Consider the following 18979-nt stretch of genomic DNA (forward strand, 5'->3'; position numbering starts at 1 on the left):
CCAGGGTTCAAATGCTTAGGTGTATGGTCTCCAGCTAGCTCATTCTCCCGACCAAGAACCCAAGAGTCATCTTTGACACTTTCCTTCGTCTCTCACACGAAATGTATCACTAAATTCTAATTCTGTCATTAATAAAGATCTCAAATAAGTCTACTTTTCTTCATCTCTACTAACTCCAGACTTCCATAAATTATTGCTTGGATGACTGCAATTGCTTCCTAATTGGTTTTTCCATTTCCACTTTTGCTCTCTCCCTGACTGTATTCAGCACATAGGTGAACCAAAAATTTGGTTATAGTTTTCCTTGTTTAGAGTATATAAATGGTTTATCATTTCATTTTGGTGAAATTTCCAATGTCTTAATAGACTATAAAGGCCTTTCTTTAGCTTTATGTGGAGATACTCTCTGCATCTCTCACAGGGCTTCAGACTTCTCCCAGTTCACTTCATCGAGCCCCAGGGCCTACTCAAACTATTACGAAGTTTGCAATTCTCTCCCCAACACCTCTCACTCCTCTTTGGTCCCAAAAGAAATGTTCACCTCTTGAGGGAAGTGCCCTTGTTACATGTTGTCAGGGCACTCTATTTTCCTTCATGGCAATTTAAAAAATTTGCAAACAAATATTTGGAAGTTATTCTATATTCCTCACTAGGTTGAAAAATCCCAGTATCAAGTTCAACATCTAAATATTCAGCTTCTAGTTCAGCACCTGCTATAAGAAAGACAATGAAATATTTTGAAAAAGCAAATTAATAATGTGAGCTAAAATAACATAGGCTGAATGCATGGTAAGACAAAGAGAAGAAATAATCAAAACAGACATAACTCAGCATGAAATGACCAAAAGGACCAACATTAGAAGGTGGGCAAAATTTAGAATATGTAAGCAAAATTACTATGGGCCAAGATGCAAAAGAACCAGTTGTAGTAATATGTGTAATTTATATATTTACATTCTCTTCAATTATGCCAATTTTCAAAATCCAAGATTAAACTGAAACTTTGGTATCTAAATTTATGTTTCTATCCTGAACTTATGATCTAACACAAATTATTTCTGTTTGCTTTCTTCTTTCCTAAGGATACAACATTTCTGCTATGAAAATGAACAATAATTATTAAAATTTAAACTTGAATAGTAAAAGCAATCTTAAAAAAGCAAAGCAAAGCTGGAGATATCACAATTTCAGACTTCAAGTTATATTGCACAGCTGCAGTAATCAAAACAGTATGGTACTGGCACAAAAACAGACACAGCTCAATGGAGCAGAATAGAAAATTCAGAAATAAACCAAAAATTTCACGGTCAATTAATCTTCAGCAAGGCAGGAAAGAATAGCTGATAGCAAAAAGAGTCTCTTCAACAAATGGTGTTGGGAAAACTGGACAGAAACATGCAAAAGAGTGAGACTGGGCCACTTACTTACACCATACATAAAAATAAATTCAAAATAGATTAAAGATCTAAATGTGAGACATGAAACCATAAAAATCCTAGAAAAGAACAGAAGCAGTAACTTTTTGACATCAACCTTAGGAACTTCTTTCTAGATATGTTTCCTGAGGCAAGGGAAACAAAAGCAAAAATAAACTTTTGGGACTACATCAAAATAAAAAGCTCTCTACAGCAGAGGGAACAATCAAGAAAACTAGAAGACAACCTATGGAATGGGAGAAGATATTTGCAAATGACATATCTGATAAAGAATCAGTATCTAAAATACATAAAGAACTTATAAAACCCAATGCCCAAACAGTAAATAATCCAATTAAAAAGTGGGCAGAAGACATGAACAATATTTTTCCAAAGACGTACAGATGGCCAACAGACACATGAAGAGATGTTCATCATCACTTACCATCAGGGAAATGCAAATCAAAACACAATAAGATATCAATTCACACCTGTTAGAATGGCTAAAGTCAACAACACAAGAAATAACAGGTGTTGGCAAGGGTGTGGAGTAAAAGGAACCCTTGTGCACTGTTGGTGGGAGAGCAAACTGGTGCAGTCATTGTGGGAAAAAAGTATGGAGCTTCCTCAAAAAGTTAAAAATAGAATTACCTTACCATCTAGCACTCGCTCTACTGGGTGTTTACCCAAAGAATACAAAAACACTAATTCAAAGAGATATGTGCACCCCCTATGTTTACAGTAGTATTGTTTACAATAGTCAAGATATGGAAACAGCCCATGTCCATCGATTGATGAATGGATAAAAAAGAGGTGTTGTATATACAGTGGGATATTATTCAGCCACAAAAAGAAGGAAATCTTCTCAAATTGCAGTGACATGGATGGAGCTACTATATAATGCCTAGTGAAATAAGTTAGTCAGAGAAAAAAAAATACCACATGATTTCATTCATATTTGGAATTTAAGAAACAAAACAAACAAGCAAAGGGGAAATGAGAGAGAGAAAGAGAGGCAAACCAAGAAACAGACTCTTAACTATGGAGAACAAACTGACGGGAGGTGGGGGAGGGTGAGATAGGTGATGGGGATTAAGGAGTGCAGTTGCTGTGATGAGTCCCTGGTGTTGTACTAAAGTACTAAATCACTATATGGTATACCTGAGACTAATAAAACATTGTATGTTCACTAACTAGAATTTAAATTTAAAAAAATACACAAAAAATAAAAAAATAAAACTTAAAGGGAAAAAACCCAAACAACAAAAATAAACCTAAAGAGTAGGTTTAGGTTTATTATTAAATGAAAAAACCCAAACAACAAAATAAGCCTAAAAAAAAAAATACTAAGATTGCAACTGAGAACTAAAAGTACATTACACTGAAAGATATTTCATAGAAATGAAAATGTAAATCATACAGAAATAGATGGAATTCCATCATATGTGATTTAGAACCAGGTCTTATTTTTCTGTCTTCCTTGTTCACAAAGATAACACCTAATGCTGGCAAGGATATGTGCAATTAGCACTCTCATATTTTCCAGTGGTTGTGTAAATTTTTATAACTCTTAAGTAAAAATTTAACTTAGCAATAAGTTTTAAGGGCCATAAACATATAACATTTGAACTAGTGAAACCACTTTAAGCAATCTATCCTGAGATATAATTCTAACTAAGAAATAAAGCTCATGCTGAAAAGTATTTGACCAAACAGTGCTTAAAATATTGAATAATATTATAACATTGAAAACATCTGGAACACAAAATATGACAATGATCATTACTGTTACTATGACGCGTTACCAACACAGAAATGCTTTTAACAGTACATTAAGGGAAAGTAAAAGAAAACTGCTTTTAAAACATGAATATATCTGTCTCAACTACATCCACATACATGTAAGAAAAGATTGCTTTAAGAATCTTCTCTAGCATTTATAGAGCTATTTAATGCCTATAAATTCTGGGTACAAGAGTCCCCAACAATCAAGCAAATTTATATCTACATGTGATAACATGGGACAATGAATAAACATCTGTTATCACAATGAGCAAAAAGTCCAAACTCTCAAGGCCTGATGATATGAAACTTGCATGTAATTTTCTATAGCAATAACCACCTTGTAGTTAGGGTGTCAGATTCCTAGAATACTCCACGAAAGCCTACTTAGCTTATCATATTGAGAGTTTGGTAGGCTAGCCTGATAGAGTGCTTTGTTTCATATGCTTAGTTGACATATAAAATGGTTTTCAGGATGGCTGATGCAAGTAAGTTGTGTGCAACTGGATTTTTTTACATACAAAACATGTTAATATTGGCATCAGAATAACAGCTGTCAACATGGAGAAAAATACGGTCACTATAAAACCAGTTCAGAGCTTTCACACTTCAAAAAGACTGAGTTATTGGGTAAGAAGGAAAATAAGAATAAAAAAAAAGAGGTAACTTTCACCAAGCCCTACATGCTTACTCCATGACCCAGGCTATATACCGATAACTTACACAGATTATCATTCATTCTCACAACTACTTTGCAAAGGAGGTATATGCAAATGTAGTATACAGGACTACAGCAATGGGAGGCAATATGAGGGTAAAGCGTTTGAGCTTCATGATCAAATGTCATCTGTCACTTATCTATATAACCTTGGGAGAGTTAATAAGCCTAAGCCTCCACTCCATTTTCTCATCTATCAAGGTGGAAGGAAAATGCAGTAGACTGACTCCTGTTTACCAAAGATTGGTAAAGTTCCCTCCAGATTGATCCTAGAGTTGTATTTCCTGTCCCTATTGTGATGGGTTGGGTAATGGGATTAGTCTGGGCAATGAATTATGAACAAAAGTGATAGAATTGCTTCTGGGCCAGAGCTTTTAATTGTCAGTGCAAGATTCTACAGGATTCTTCTGTTTTCTTTGGGCACAGTAACTGGCCACTGAGACCGGCTGCTCTGTCAGTGACGTCAACCTGTTAGCACAGGCAGCTGGGCGACAAGCTGAGGCAGCTTGTCAATCTAAATTGGGCAGGCAGGATAAGCAAAAAATAAATGCTTTAGGCCACTAGGATTCTGGGTTTGCTTATTATTGAGGTATAATGAAGGCTATATGGACTGACAAAGATCATTTCTATCCTATAGTGTTTTGACAATTTAATGAAGTAATACTGAAAGTATTTTCCACAGTGTCCAGCATAGAGTAAATACTTAGTGTCAGCTATATCATGATTACATTGTTCTCTGTCTTTTATAAATTAGAATACCGAGATATTAAGTATTCTGCAATGTACCTAAGGCTACACTACATTGAATGACAGACTTGCTTCTGTTAGACTATAAAGCCAGAAATCTTTTCATTCCTTTTTCTTGTCATGTGACCTAGAAAAAGAAAAGCCTTCTAGTAATTATCTTTTTGTTCATATTTGTGCCTTTTTTGTTGTTGTTTCAAAACCTTCTGTTACAGGAAGAACTGATTTCCTTTTATTCTCTAAATTAGTTTTTTCTTAGTTTAATGTTTATTTCATTTAAAAAATTTTATCCCATAGCATGGCAATTGTTATGCAAGATTTAATAATCAAACACCTCTACTATTTGGCTACAGCCTCTCTTTCAGAATTTATCTCCTACTACTTCCCTTCATAAACATTCTGCTCATGGTCTATAAATCTTACAGAACATAGGATGCTCATTTTCTCCTTCTGGTCTCTGTTTATGCCACTCCAACTAAAATCCTTCCTCTGTCCAGTTGTCCAATTCTTCTTTTTAAAATGTTGACTTAAATTCTCATTCTTCTACAAAGCTAGCTGTAATCAATTTCATAGCACATACAGTCTATTTTACTTATTTGAAACATAATTTCATAAGATCTTATAAGATAGTTGTGTACTGCAGGGGCTTAAACCCTGGAAACTGTTCCTGGGAATCCCTTGTCACTAGGGTTCTGGTTAATTTCTTCCAATGAAGAATTCTGAGATCTGGAAGGCAGAGGAAAGGATGACCTACTTTGGGTATAATAACTAGCTCACAGAACTTCCTGAAAGCAATTAGATCAGAATCAATTACATGTCACATTTTGGAAGGAATTTACTGTCAACCCTTCAAACCACATTTAACAAACCAACCAATGGTCACCACTACCATGAAAAAACCATTAGCACTGACTTAGGAAACGACTCTGCTGTTCAAGAGTTAAAACAATCCCTGAGTCACCAAACTTCCTCAAACAGGCAGCAAGCTGTAGTCTAAGAAAGACACACTCCCTATACCCGCTTCAAGGGCAATAATGTAAAGGAGGGGATTCTAAAAGGAGAAGGCAGTGGCCAGAGAGAAAACAATGGAGTTCCTTGCAGAAAGCAGAATCTAGGCCTGATCAAAGCACTGCCCCGGCTTCCTGTGCACGTGCACATCCTGGTGTGTGAACGGGACTGTTTTAGTGTCCCATTTGTATATGGATGTGTGAGGGGAGAGAGGGATAGTCTGTCTTTTTACTTCATAGATTCTAAGATCAAGAGGAACCATGTCTTGCCCTGACAGAGTACTGATACATCACCCAGAAATTTGAAAGCTTGTGCTAGTTGTAATGACTGGTTGGTTCTTTGGAGTTTCATCCTTGCAGAAGGACTGAGTGTGTTTTCTGTATAGTATGAGAAATGGAAAAATATATTTGGCAAACAGAAGGATAGGCTGGGGCAATAATAATGTTATGTATTCCCCAACTCCCATTTCCCTCTCCTCTTCCTAGGCACATTGGAAAGGTACATTTTGCAGATTCCCATGGATGTTACTAAATTCTGAAATGTGAGTAGAAGGGACTCTATGTGCTGAGGTGATTAAGTGCCTGTGAACTTCGCACACGCTTCTTCTTTTCTTTGTTCACTGCCAATATTAGAACCAAACACTTTTTAGAGGACACAGGTGAAGAATGGAAGCAGCCTGTATCTCAGTCACTGCTTTGGGGCTTGCTGCTTACCAATTCCTCCCTACCTCCCTCAGACAATGACTGGAGAGGGAAATAAAAAAATAAATCCAGTGGTTATAGGGATTTTTGTTATAGCAGTCAGCATTAATAACTTTGATTAGACTTTGGTCATAATTGTAGGACAAGGCAAAAGTTAGAACAAAAAGGCCAGTGAGATCTTTAGGGTCAGTGAAAAATCAAAGAAATCAGGCTAAAACTTGATTGTTTGAAAAATAGAATGGGGAACCCAACTACTGATCTGAGATCAGAAAGTCAGTCTAGCACACGTGATGTTTTGTATACATGTCTGGTCTCCAACCTAGTCCTTTAAGGTAGGAGACAATGGCTTTTCAAATTTGCATCCCTATCACCTGGCATGGGATATAATGATGAAATAGCCAACAATTCAGGGTGTTTATCAAAGCAGGGCAGATATGAAGAGGGGATGTTTCAGGCTGGAGAAGAAGGTCAGGGATCAGGTGTATAAACCCAGTCTTAGCAAGCTGGGTGGTCAAGACTATGAGACCAGGCTGGCTATATACTAGATTCCATGGGAGTGCTAATCTACAGATACTCTCATAAGGTCCTTCTATTCCTTGACCTGTAATTACAATTGTTTATAGTAGCTGGAAAGAGAAACAGGAGTTAAGCAGGCCGAATTACTAGATTGAGAGATAACATAGGTATACCCAGATATATGGTATTTTGCATTATTATTTAAAATAAGTTTTTAATCCTGTATTATATTTTTACTTGATAGTGTAATAATAATATATTATAAATATACTTAAAAATCTCACAAAACACACAAAAATTTAATCCAAGTAACTAAATCTACCAGTCATTAATTCTAAAGAGATTCCAAGAGTTCAGTGGTGATTTTGGAAATCAACTAAAGAATATGCTTATAATAAATAAGAGATTTAATCATAAATATAACTCTAATGATAAATGAACAAAATTATTAATTTTTTAAAATCTCATGCTGCTAAGCACTGAAGGGATAGCTTTGCAAAGTGATTTCCTAAGATAATGGAAGGGGCAAAAAATAAACAGAGAATGTTACCTATCATCCAGTACCATACAGAGAGTTGGCAAGATACAAAGAAATTTTCTATCTAGTAAAATAAACATATATTCATATACATAAACATATGGAGGCAGAAAAAGCAGATGGAAAATTATTTTAAGGAAAGCTGAAGAGAGATTAAATCAGGAAAAGATACATATAAAAAACCCAAAGTCTTAAATTCCAGATATAATTATGTGTTTAATGGTTACTGAACCCATTCCAAATGAAAAAAATGTACTAAATTTGACTAGATTCTTACAAAAGCAAATTTCCCATAACCACACACATACACTCATTGCTTTTCATATAGAGTAAGAGAAAAAAATTGATTAATTCATTTGTTCATTCTCAAGAATTTATCAATGGTTCACTACGTGTCTGGCATTGGGAAAGTATTACCAAAAAAAACCAAAATAAAACAAAACAAAACAGAACACATAAAAAGGAAGGAAGGAAGGAAACAACAGGATTCTAGAAGAGAGTTCTCAAATATAATAAAGGACCCTGAACACATCAAAGAAGGCTTTTAGTAAATGGAGCAAATATAGTCAAAAGAACAGATCCTCAAGCTTCAGTGTCAAACTACACAAAAAAATATTTACAATACACAGTTATGGAGGAAAAGGTCACAGACATTAGAAAAAAAGATCTACCTTATGACGAATAATAGATACAAAGAAGAAAGGAAGTAATAATGAGGGATCAATGAAATGGAAAATGATGATACAACAAAGAATCAACAAAAACTAAAATCTGGTTCTTTGCAAAGCCTAATAAGTCTGACAAGCTATCAAAAGCAAACAAGAAAAAAGCTTCCAAAAGATAATATTAAAAATGAAAAAAGTTTAAAACTACAGATAAAATAAAGATTTTTAAATGTAAGAGGAAACACTGAAATACTTTATGCCAGTAAATTGAAGTAAAATAGGTAATATTCCAGAAAATATAACATCAAAACTAATTCAGAAAAAAACAGAAAACATGACTAGGATTAAAGATAAGCATTAAAGATACCGAATCAGTAGTTAAAAATCAACTCACCAAAACAAATTTTAAAAGTAATATTTAAATTAAAAAATAAATTAATAAAGAAATTTAAAAAACAAAATTTAAATAAATCAATAAATCTCACCAGACCCAGATGGTTTTATAGGTACATTATGCCAAATATTGAAGGAACTGATAATCCTGATCTTAAATTATTTCTTCACCTCATGTTGTTAGAGCAGTATACATAACCTTTACACCCAAAGCAGACAAAACGTAGATGCAAAAATGCTAAACAAAATAGAAGCTATCCAAAAGTTGCAAGGTATTTAAAAATATGTACCAAGGACACATGGGTGGCTGTCAGTTAAGCATCTCTTTGCCTCAGGTCATGATTCCAGGGTTTTCCAAATCAAGCCCCAAGTCCCCCCATCTGGCGTCCTGCTCAGGTGGGGAGCCTGCTTATATTCCTCTCCTTCTACAACCTTTGCTTGTGACCTCCCTTTCTTTCTCCTTCTCATTCTCTCTCAAATAAGGAAATAAAATCTTTCAAAAAATGTGTAAAAAAATACGTAGCAAGATCAGCTTCAGAACTGATCCAGTGATGCATTACTAGTTTAAGTTTAGAAAAATTTTCAGTATATCTCCCCCCACAAGAAAAGACTGAGGAAAACCATGCAATTATCTTTACAGACACAAAAGAAAACACCTGTTAAAAGTTAACTTTCACACCAGATAAAAATTCTAAACAAGCTAGAAATAGAAGGGAACCTCCTTAAGCTTACAAAACCTATCTAACAAACACTTAGAGCAAATATTATAAACCTAGTAAGTGTATGTGTGAAGAAAAACATATAATGAAAACAGGCTGACATTAATTACACTCAGATGAAACAAAAAAATTAAATATTTTGTTCATTTTCAAGTTTTTATTGAAGGTCTGTTATATGCCTGGCATTGTGAAAAAATTCCAAAAAAAGAAAGAAAAAAATATGCCATGATGATACTTAAAAGTCAAATGTAGAAACTTTCCCTTAAAATCAGGAAGGAATTCAAGAAGGCATGCTATTGCCATTTCTATTTAGCCTCTAGAACATAGTACAAGAAAAAAGATATTAAATGATTAAAGGCATGAAAAAAAGCAAATGGGCTCATTATTTCCAGATGATATGACTGTCTACAAAGGAAATCAAAGAGAAGTTATCAACAAAATATTAGAACTAATGAGAATTTGGCAAGGCTTCTTAATATAAAAGTCAACAATAAAAATTAGTTACAACATTAAATACCAGTAACAAAGTTTGGAGACATCATAAGTATTTCACTTATAATATGTACAAAATGTGCGCTACCCTAGGGCATTTAAGAAGAAACCTACATTATAAAAAATCAAAAGACATTAAAGAGGTTGTGAGCAAGTGGAGAGTTCTATGATGGTCATGAACGGAATACCAATTCTCATGTAATGATTCTATCAATTCACTTAAATTCTAACCAAAATTTCTCATGAAACTCGACAATATTCAACTGCAAAGCAATAGACCCAAAATAATTTTCAAGAAGGGAAACAGAACTGAAGAAACTGGTTCTACCAGATATCACTAATTAGAATATTGTGGTAATGACATGAGTTAAACCAATAGAGCAAACAATAACACAGCCCCAAAACACACATAAAACATTTGACATATAATGGAAAGGACATTTCAAAAAGTGGGGAAAATATGAACTATTGAACAAATTTGCTAAGTTGATTGATTTTTATACATAAAATCAGATTCCTACTTTATGTTTTACAGAATTCAACTTCAGATGGATTAAGACCAACATATATGCAAAGCAAAATTTAAAACCTTTGGAAAACAAAAAGACTTTCTTAATGACCTCAAGGTACATGAGGATTTCTCAAACAAGATGTAAGAAACACAAAAACTAAAGACTAATTAATTTGACAACATTAAAATAAAAAGCTTTTATACAGGGGCGCCTGGGTGGCTCAGTGGGTTAAAGCCTCTGCCTTCAGCTCAGGTCATGATCCCAGGGTCCTGGGATGGAGCCCCACATCGGGCGCTCTGCTCAGCGGGGAGCCTGCTTCTTCCTCTCTCTGCCTGCCTCTCTGCCTACTTGTGATCTTTGTCTGTCAAATAAATAAATAAAATCTTAAAAAAAAAAAGGATGATGAACTGATTGCTAAAAAAATTCACAGAAAAACAAATAAAAACAACTTATATACCATAAAAGAAGGTTTCTTTAAAAAAAAAAAGCTTTTATACATTAAAAGTCACCATATTCCATATAAAAAGAAAACTAAAAAATTGGGAGAAAGTATTTGAGACACATATAACTGACAACAGCTAATAAACTCACACAGATTACTCAGAAAAAAGCAAACAACCCAATAATAAAATTGGCAATGACAGGAAAAAGTAGTACACAGATTAATGATCACAGATATGACCAAAGCTTAATGAACGCATGAAAAGCTGCCCCCATAAAATTAATCAGGATAACTACATTACAGTGAAGGTACAAATTAACCCAGAAATCTGAGTAGCTTAATAAAACAGGTTTATTTCTCAGTCATTACACAAATTCAGTGGAGTTTGACGGGGCTCTCCGCTTCATAAAAACCACTAAAGGACCCATGCTCCACTGTCTAGTTGCTGTACTGGAAGAAAGGGCTAGAGAATTATGCACAATTTTTGAATTCTCTGCCCTTGAAGTCACACTCATCATTTCTGCTCATGGCCTACTGGCCAGAAGTAGCTAGCTGGCCTCAGCTAACTGCAATGGGGTTGGGAAACATTGGAGAAACACATAGGTAATGAGTGAATAATAAATGTCTCTGCCACAACTAGAAGTTAGAGAAATTCAAGTTAAGGCAACTGCAAGATGCATCTCACACTCATTAGACTGGGGAAACAACAACTCTGATATTAATAAGGGTTGGTGAGGATGTGAAAAATGGAAACAGTCATCTTCAGCTGTTAAGCATGTAAACTGGTACAACATCTTAAAGTATTTGCAAAGTTGGTACTAGTTAAAGATGTACATATTTATGACTGTACTTCCCATGTGTGCACAAAAGGTTTCATGTGAAAATTAGTCACTTAAAAAAATGTTTGTATTGACAAAATATTTGAAATGATCTAAATATTGAAAATAGCCTAAATACTGGAAAAATATGGAATGATACCTAAATAAACTTTCATATAGTCTTGCCGAAAATGAATATTGATAGAGCATATTGAACAGAAAAGAAAAAAGCTCTACATTAAGTAATTAACATAGTGTCCGGCATTTGATCAATGTTAGCTATAATTATCACAATTATTTCTACTATTACTTTTTTTTAGAAAAATAAGGATGCAAACGAGCTTGATGCAGGGAGATGCATAGTAGAAATAACATTAACTGGGAAAAAAATAGAACATGAATCAGAATGTACACATTAATTAAGGCAATGTACAATATATGCATGACCATCAACAATAGTTTTAAAAATAACTTAGAAGCTTGGTAAAATTTAATGCTTATTAAATTACTATTTATATTAATTCACTTACTGAAAATTATACTGCCATTGAATTTTCTCATAACCCTACATTATTTAAAATTTCTAGTTTACTTTGCTAGTAGATAGAAGTATTTTTAAAAACACTTAAGAAAATACAACTGTGACAACTATTCTCATTATTGAGGAAAATCTCCATAAATAATTCATGATACATGAAACCATTAACCTTTGAAAGAAAAATAATTTAACAGTTGTTGCTATTACAAAACAGTGTATTTGATAACTGCATTATCCTTATCACATATTTTTTAGTTAATATGACTTTGTATCCTAAAAGAAACCTCCATAAGAGCATTAAGAGAGTCCAACGACTAACTAAAACTATTACGTGCTTATAATTTAAATTTTTATCAGCATAGTTTTATCCACTGATAAAAGTCAGGAACGACAACACATAACCTTTTATTTTATACCTTCATCCTAGCACTGAACAAATTTGATATTCATTCTCATACAGTGACCTGACCTTCAATTCTTTTGCTGAGGTCAAGAACACAGCAACTACACTGGGAAGTCCAGAGCATACCCACACCGTAGAGAGAAGGAAAATAACTGTCTACCCTCGTTTCTGGGTTTATACTGCGGCCAATGAATATGGCTTATGAGGCTTGTTTAGAGTACCTGTGTTTAGTAGAAAAAAAACTGTCTTCTGTAGTCTTAAGTGTTTCAGGTCATAGGAGCTGTGGCTTTCTATGCTCTATACCTCTTTATAAATCTATTTGATGTTCTTTTCATCATTATTCCAATTATTTGCTTGCATACATACTCTACACAGTATTGGTATTGGGCATGAAATGGTCAAAGAATATTCCTTGAGCTACCAAGCTGCCAGGGCTGGTGATCCTTGCTCATCCTGGAGGTGTCATGGCACTGTGAAATGGAAGTATCCTTTTTTTTCTAGCTTGGACTCAAATCAAGAAGTGGCTTTCCTACCCAAGGAAGAGAAATATAATCCTTCCTATGCCTAAGAACAGTGACAAAAACTGGCAGAGGGAACACAGATGGGGACAGATGGCTTAGACTAGAGAAACATCTCCAGAGTCAATGGAAATATGCCATTTCTAGATTACCATTTTACATCTCTAGCCGTATAGGGATCACAGATACTTAGCTGTCCAATGCAAACACAGCTGTAACTAGAGATATCTGAGAAAGACAGCTATGCAGGCCAAATGGAGTAACTTTAATATCAACGATACACATCATTCTCATAGCTCACAAAGTCGCTCTAGAAAGGGCACATCAACCATATTTTGAAGATGTTCTCAGCTTTTTAGCTTTCAAAGATCAACTGGGAGAAAAAAAACCTCAAGATACAACCCTGGTGAAAGAGTCAGTTCTTTATAATCTCTTATAGCTCACATGCTCTGCCTCATATCTGGGATTTGAAATTACAAGGATTTTAATGACCCATAAACTAAGCAGAGCTTAGTTTGCTCATGTAAATGTAAACTTGGTTATGTAAAGCCACAGAGAAGCTTAAATTAAAAACCAAAGCTTAACTAATGAAGTTAATTTCTCTACTGAATTAGTTTATTCATGAATCATACAGTGAGACTCACAGAGGATAATAAATACACATTATTGATTCTGTACATACCTGAAAATTCCAAATAGGATTAATTTCATAAAAGTAATACAATCCCATCAAACAACTTTTATGATGGGTTTTGAGATTATCTTTATTTAGGAAGTAATTCTTCTAGGGTCTCATCACATAACGGTAGTTACACTAATATATGGAATTAATAAGTAAATGCTACCTAATAATTTCCCTCCAATCCTACCCTTTTCAAGGTATTTGTTTATGAGTGTATTTTTTACACTGAATTTTTATTAATTCACAATAAACAAAATTTCTATTATACATTTGAGTTAATTACACATAGGTTTGCAGACACAAATATTTCAGAGAAAAAGATACAAAAAATAATTTGTATCTGAAAAGGAAAGCATGCTGGATAGTTTGGGTAATTTTCCAGGTAAAAAATCAAGGTGGAATAGGTTTTATAAAGAAAGGTTTTTTTATTTCTTTTAAAAATAAACCAGACTTACTATAACCAAGACATTAAGTAATGAACTCAATACTTCATTTTATTTACCATTTACAGAATTAGTTTTACAGTAAGTTGCAATTAAAATCAGAGATTAGAATTCTTTTAAAATTTTGCCTACAATGGACTCAGGAAAATTTGGTGAACTTTTTTTTTTTTTTTTTTCAGAATGGGGAAAATCAATAGCTCTATAAATGTTCTGGTGGCCAGTTAGGAATATTCGACAGACCCAAATAAATAGAAGAACTTCTACTTAAAAGATTAAGGATTAGGAAAGGAATTCTAAAATTAATGCAGTAATTTTTCTGGTTAGACAAATGATCAAAGAAATTTTCATGACATATGGGTTAAAGGGGTTTCTCTTTTCACTGGCAAAACAATTATATGTATTTTGGATTTTTCTTAATAAGGAAAACAAAATTTTACATATTAGACTCTTTATTCTGTCATATGTATGATCTTATTTCTTCCTGGTTAAAATTTACTTAATTGATTATGTGTTATTTTCATAATTATGAAAGATCAATAAACTGATTTCTATTTTGAAAAAGAGAAATGACAGTTGGACATTGTAATTTACCCCTCAAAGCAATCAAGGAAAGACTACTACATTCGACTACTTCCTATGATGTAGGCTGCAAACAATTCTGATTTAGAAGAAGCAAAGCCATGGACTAAAAAATATCACTGTCAAATAAGAGGAGTATCTTGAAAATTTGGGGATGAATATCACTTTGGGTTAAATGTACTAAATAAAAATTGCTTTTTATGCAACCAGGTCCAAAAATAAAAACAAAGATAAAGGCTGAGGGAAATGCAAGAAACAGAGTATGGAAACAGGAGAACATCAAGATTCCTGCTAAATGTTTCTCATGGTAAACCAAAGGAATAGACAACTTACCCTGGATTTTAGAGATGGTTTTTGCATATCTCTTTCAAAGTCTTTTGTTTGAAGGGTGTTAGGTAAGGGGTTCTTACAACTGGCCTCCTATAAAAGAAGTACAAAAGAAATATTAGAAACCAAAGAACATTACCCTATCTGGAAATTACAATGTAGTGAAAAGCAATTTTCTTATGGGAGACAAGGCATTTCGGGATTGAACTATATATATCAGAAGCCACTGAGATTTGTCATGAGGAATCAAAATGTTTCCTTTCTCATTTGTCACCTACAATAGTGAAGTAAGGTAAGATGGTGATGGAGTAGGTGTGGGACACACAGAACACATATATTCAGAGATGACCTTTGAGAGTCTCATCTACACTATCCACTGATAGCACCCCTCTTCTTTGGAGAATTAGGTAGTTAATTCTCTAAGATATCAATCACCAAACTACTGTTTTTTACAAATGGGTTTTGATTATGTAAATACTTTTTCTTAAACAAATTCCTTCAAATAGTTTAGCAAACCACTGCTGAATAGTGATAGTTTCATACCAACATCCTGAGGAAAAATTTCTGTGTATTTTGTTCCCAAAATTACTAAGCTCCTAAGTCCTTGGTTCACATCAAAATAGTACTTGCAAAGCTAGCAGAAATTACAAGGAGGCAGCTTACATGGAATTGGATTTGCTGTTTATTTCTACATGCTAAATAAAAATAATAATAATTTCATTTAAAAAATACAATGTAGGGCCTTTCTACTACTATTGCCACTAATTTGGATAAATTTTCCATAAGGGATCTCATTGCCAAATTAAGAGAGATAAATATATATAGGGAAGATTACAGACAACAATAAAACTAAGGAAAAAATAAGTTCAATTTCTTTCACTTGCTCTATTAACGTTGACCTCTGTATCACATTTCTTCCCTTATTTTTTACCTTTAACAGTGAACTTGCCCATTATCCACCACTCCATTATCAAAATCATGGATTTTCACCCCCAGTTTACTTAAGGGTTAATTAATTATAAGCTTTTAAAGAATATTTTAGTCAAATGCTTTACAATATTATTAAATTTTGCTGAGATTTTACTTAATTCTAAAGAGAACAGGATATTATTAGTATAAAATATCCTTAAGAAAATACTACTACTACTTGCTACTATAAAATACGTACTGAATCTTAGGATATATGAAGCATTATATTAAAGTCTTTGCATTAATGCCATTTTTGCCCCTACATTGTATTATCATCACTTCCCTTTTAAGGATAACATAAAATCTTACAGAAGTTAAGTAACTTGGCCAATGTCACATAGGACTCATAGATGGCTCTGTCTAACTTTATAAACTTGTATTACCTTCATATTATATCTCCAATATCTAATATATGTGACATCTTAAACCACTAGTTTGTAGAGCCATAACATTTTATTTATTTTATATATATACATATATATATATTTATATTCTTTTCAGTGTAACAGAATTCATTGTTTTTGTACCACACCCAGTGCTCCATGCAATACGTGCCCTCCTTAATACCTACCACCAGGCTCCCCCAACCTCCCATCCCCCCGCCCCTTCAAAACCCTCAGATTATATTTTAAATCCAAAAGTTTTAAAAAATTAGCTAGTCTGCCCCACTCCTCTCTAATTTTACAGATGGGGGACTTGAGGACATCTGAGGTGATGTGCCCAAGATCCCACAGAGAGTGGCAAAGCTGAGACCTGTGCCTGGACCACAAGGCTGTACATGGCACCTGTTACCAGCTTTGTGCTAGGGAGTGATATGACCAGACTCAGAGGGCATCAAGAGCCTCCTCTAAGCTGGGGGTGGCTGTGGTACTGCCAACACTTCTCAGCTGCCTGTGGTCTCACGTACAGCTCTACGGAAGGACCCACGGGTACATTTCTGAGCTCTCCAAATAAGCAAGCATTCTAGTCCTGCCCTTTCCCACAAGTCACAACACCTGCTGGCCGTATGCTGCTTACTGGAAATAGTGAATGAACCCATTCCCACTTCTGACTCACTGTGAGAGGGATCAAGTATATTCAGCATGACATTTAGGGGATCCAAGTGATTAACTGTATAATCTATTGCGTAATTTGACTACACTTGGATAATATAATCATGCTTAATCCTTCAACCCCCTTTGAAAACTACTGGGATGTAAATGTTAAAATGTGATAAGAAAAAGGACTGACTCTTAAGGGAAGCTAACAGGAATTGCTGACCTTTGTTTATGATTGTCTGAGTGTTTACAAATCCCTACAATTCTTTCCTCCTTATGCATAGGCTAAAAGGGATAGTGTTTCTTTTTTACTCTTATCTCCCCCACCCTGTCCCTGTGAATTAATGAGTACAAATGTGATAGTTAGCGTTTCCTATAAAATTCTGAAAAACTTTTCTGTAAACTTATAACTGAAAATGCCACTTACATGAATTAGGTTTTTTGTTTGTTTGTTTCAGGACTTCACATTTAGACAACAGAGACAAAATGAAATTTAGTAGTCAGGGCACTGAAGTGGCAATCAAGAGATCTGACTTCTCATCCTGGGTCTCTAACCAACCAGCTCCAGGAACCCAGGCAGGCATTTTAACCTTTTGGACATACCTTGTTTCAAAGATTTCTAAAACAAAGGCACTGGATTAAATGAGCTCCTAGAAAATTTTCCGGGTCTTAAATTTCGAGATTTTCAGATTCTTTCAGGAAGAAGCAATATTTGTTGACAAAAAGGTAACCCACCACCTGTTCAGAGTTGCATTCCCAATGCCCCCACGAGACTGCTGCAAAGTGCTGGCCTCCACCCATGTAATGGGCAGTGAGCCCAGGGGATCTGGAGCCACAGAGGGAACATCTCCTGCAGCGCTAATGTTACTCAGATTTCTGGAGAAAATTAATACATTCCACTAGTCACTTAAATAAGTACTGGAAATAACTTCACGTATTCTTTAAGACAGATATATTATGGAGTTAAGAGTGAAGTATTTTTAAGATAAAACTTTTTCACAGTTATGTCTTTAAAAAGCCATTTATTCTGATGGGTATATACCTAGGAGAATTAAAGAACAAAGGTCCATGGTCAACTAATCTTCGACAAAGCAGGAAAGAATGTCCAATGGAAAAAAGACAGTCTCTTCAATAAATGGTGTTGGGAAAATTGGACAGCCACATGCAGAAAAATGAAATTGGACCATTTCCTTATACCACACATGAAAACAGACTCAAAATGGATGAAGGACCTCAATGTGCGAAAGGAATCCATCAAAATCCTTGAGGAGAACACAGGCAGCAACCTCTTCGACCTCAGCCACAGCAACATCTTCCTAGGAACATCGCCAAAGGCAAGGGAAGCAAGGGCAAAAATGAACTATTCGTATTTCATCAAGATCAAAAGCTTTTGCACAGCAAAGGAAACAGTTAACAAAACCAAAAGACAACTGACAGAATGGGAGAAGATATTTGCAAACCACGTATCAGATAAAGGGCTAGTGTCCAAAATCTATAAAGAACTTAACAAACTCAACACCCAAAGAACAAATAATCCAATCAAGAAATGGGCAGAGGACATGAACAGACATTTCTGCAAAGAAGACATCCAGAGGGCCAACAGACACATGAAAAAGTGCTCCATACCACTTGGCATCAGGGAAATACAAATCAAAACCACAATGAGATATCACCTCACACCAGTCAGAATGGCTAAAATCAACAAGTCAGGAAATGACAGATGCTGGCGAGGATGTGGAGAAAGGGGAACCCTCCTACACTGTTCGAGGGAATGCAAGCTGGTGCAACCACTCTGGAAAACAGCATGGAGGTTCCTCAAAATGTTGAAAATAGAACTGCCCTATGACCCAGCAATTGCACTACTGGGTATTTACCCTAAAGATACAAACGTAGTGATCTGAAGGGGCACGTGCACCTGAATGTTTATAGCAGCAATGTCCACGATAGCCAAACTATGGAAAGAACCTAGATGCCCATCAACAGATGAATGGATAAAGAAGATGTGGTATATATACACAAT

At 34.7% G+C, this 18979-nt stretch overlaps 1 protein-coding gene across 4 annotated transcripts in view; it reads right to left on the minus strand.

The window, feature by feature from the left end:
• FAM13A (family with sequence similarity 13 member A) overlaps positions 1-18979 on the minus strand; it is a 356989-nt gene that overhangs the window by 157521 nt on the left and 180489 nt on the right. For all 4 annotated transcript variants that reach the window (XM_032332873.1, XM_032332872.1, XM_032332871.1 and 1 more), the window contains exon 6: positions 14960-15046. In XM_032332873.1, the coding sequence (XP_032188764.1) occupies positions 14960-15046 (87 nt within the window). The remainder of the gene's footprint in view (positions 1-14959; positions 15047-18979) is intronic.

The sequence above is a fragment of the Mustela erminea genome, chromosome 2, assembly GCF_009829155.1.
Source record: "Mustela erminea isolate mMusErm1 chromosome 2, mMusErm1.Pri, whole genome shotgun sequence".
NCBI classification, from domain to species: Eukaryota; Metazoa; Chordata; class Mammalia; order Carnivora; family Mustelidae; genus Mustela; species Mustela erminea.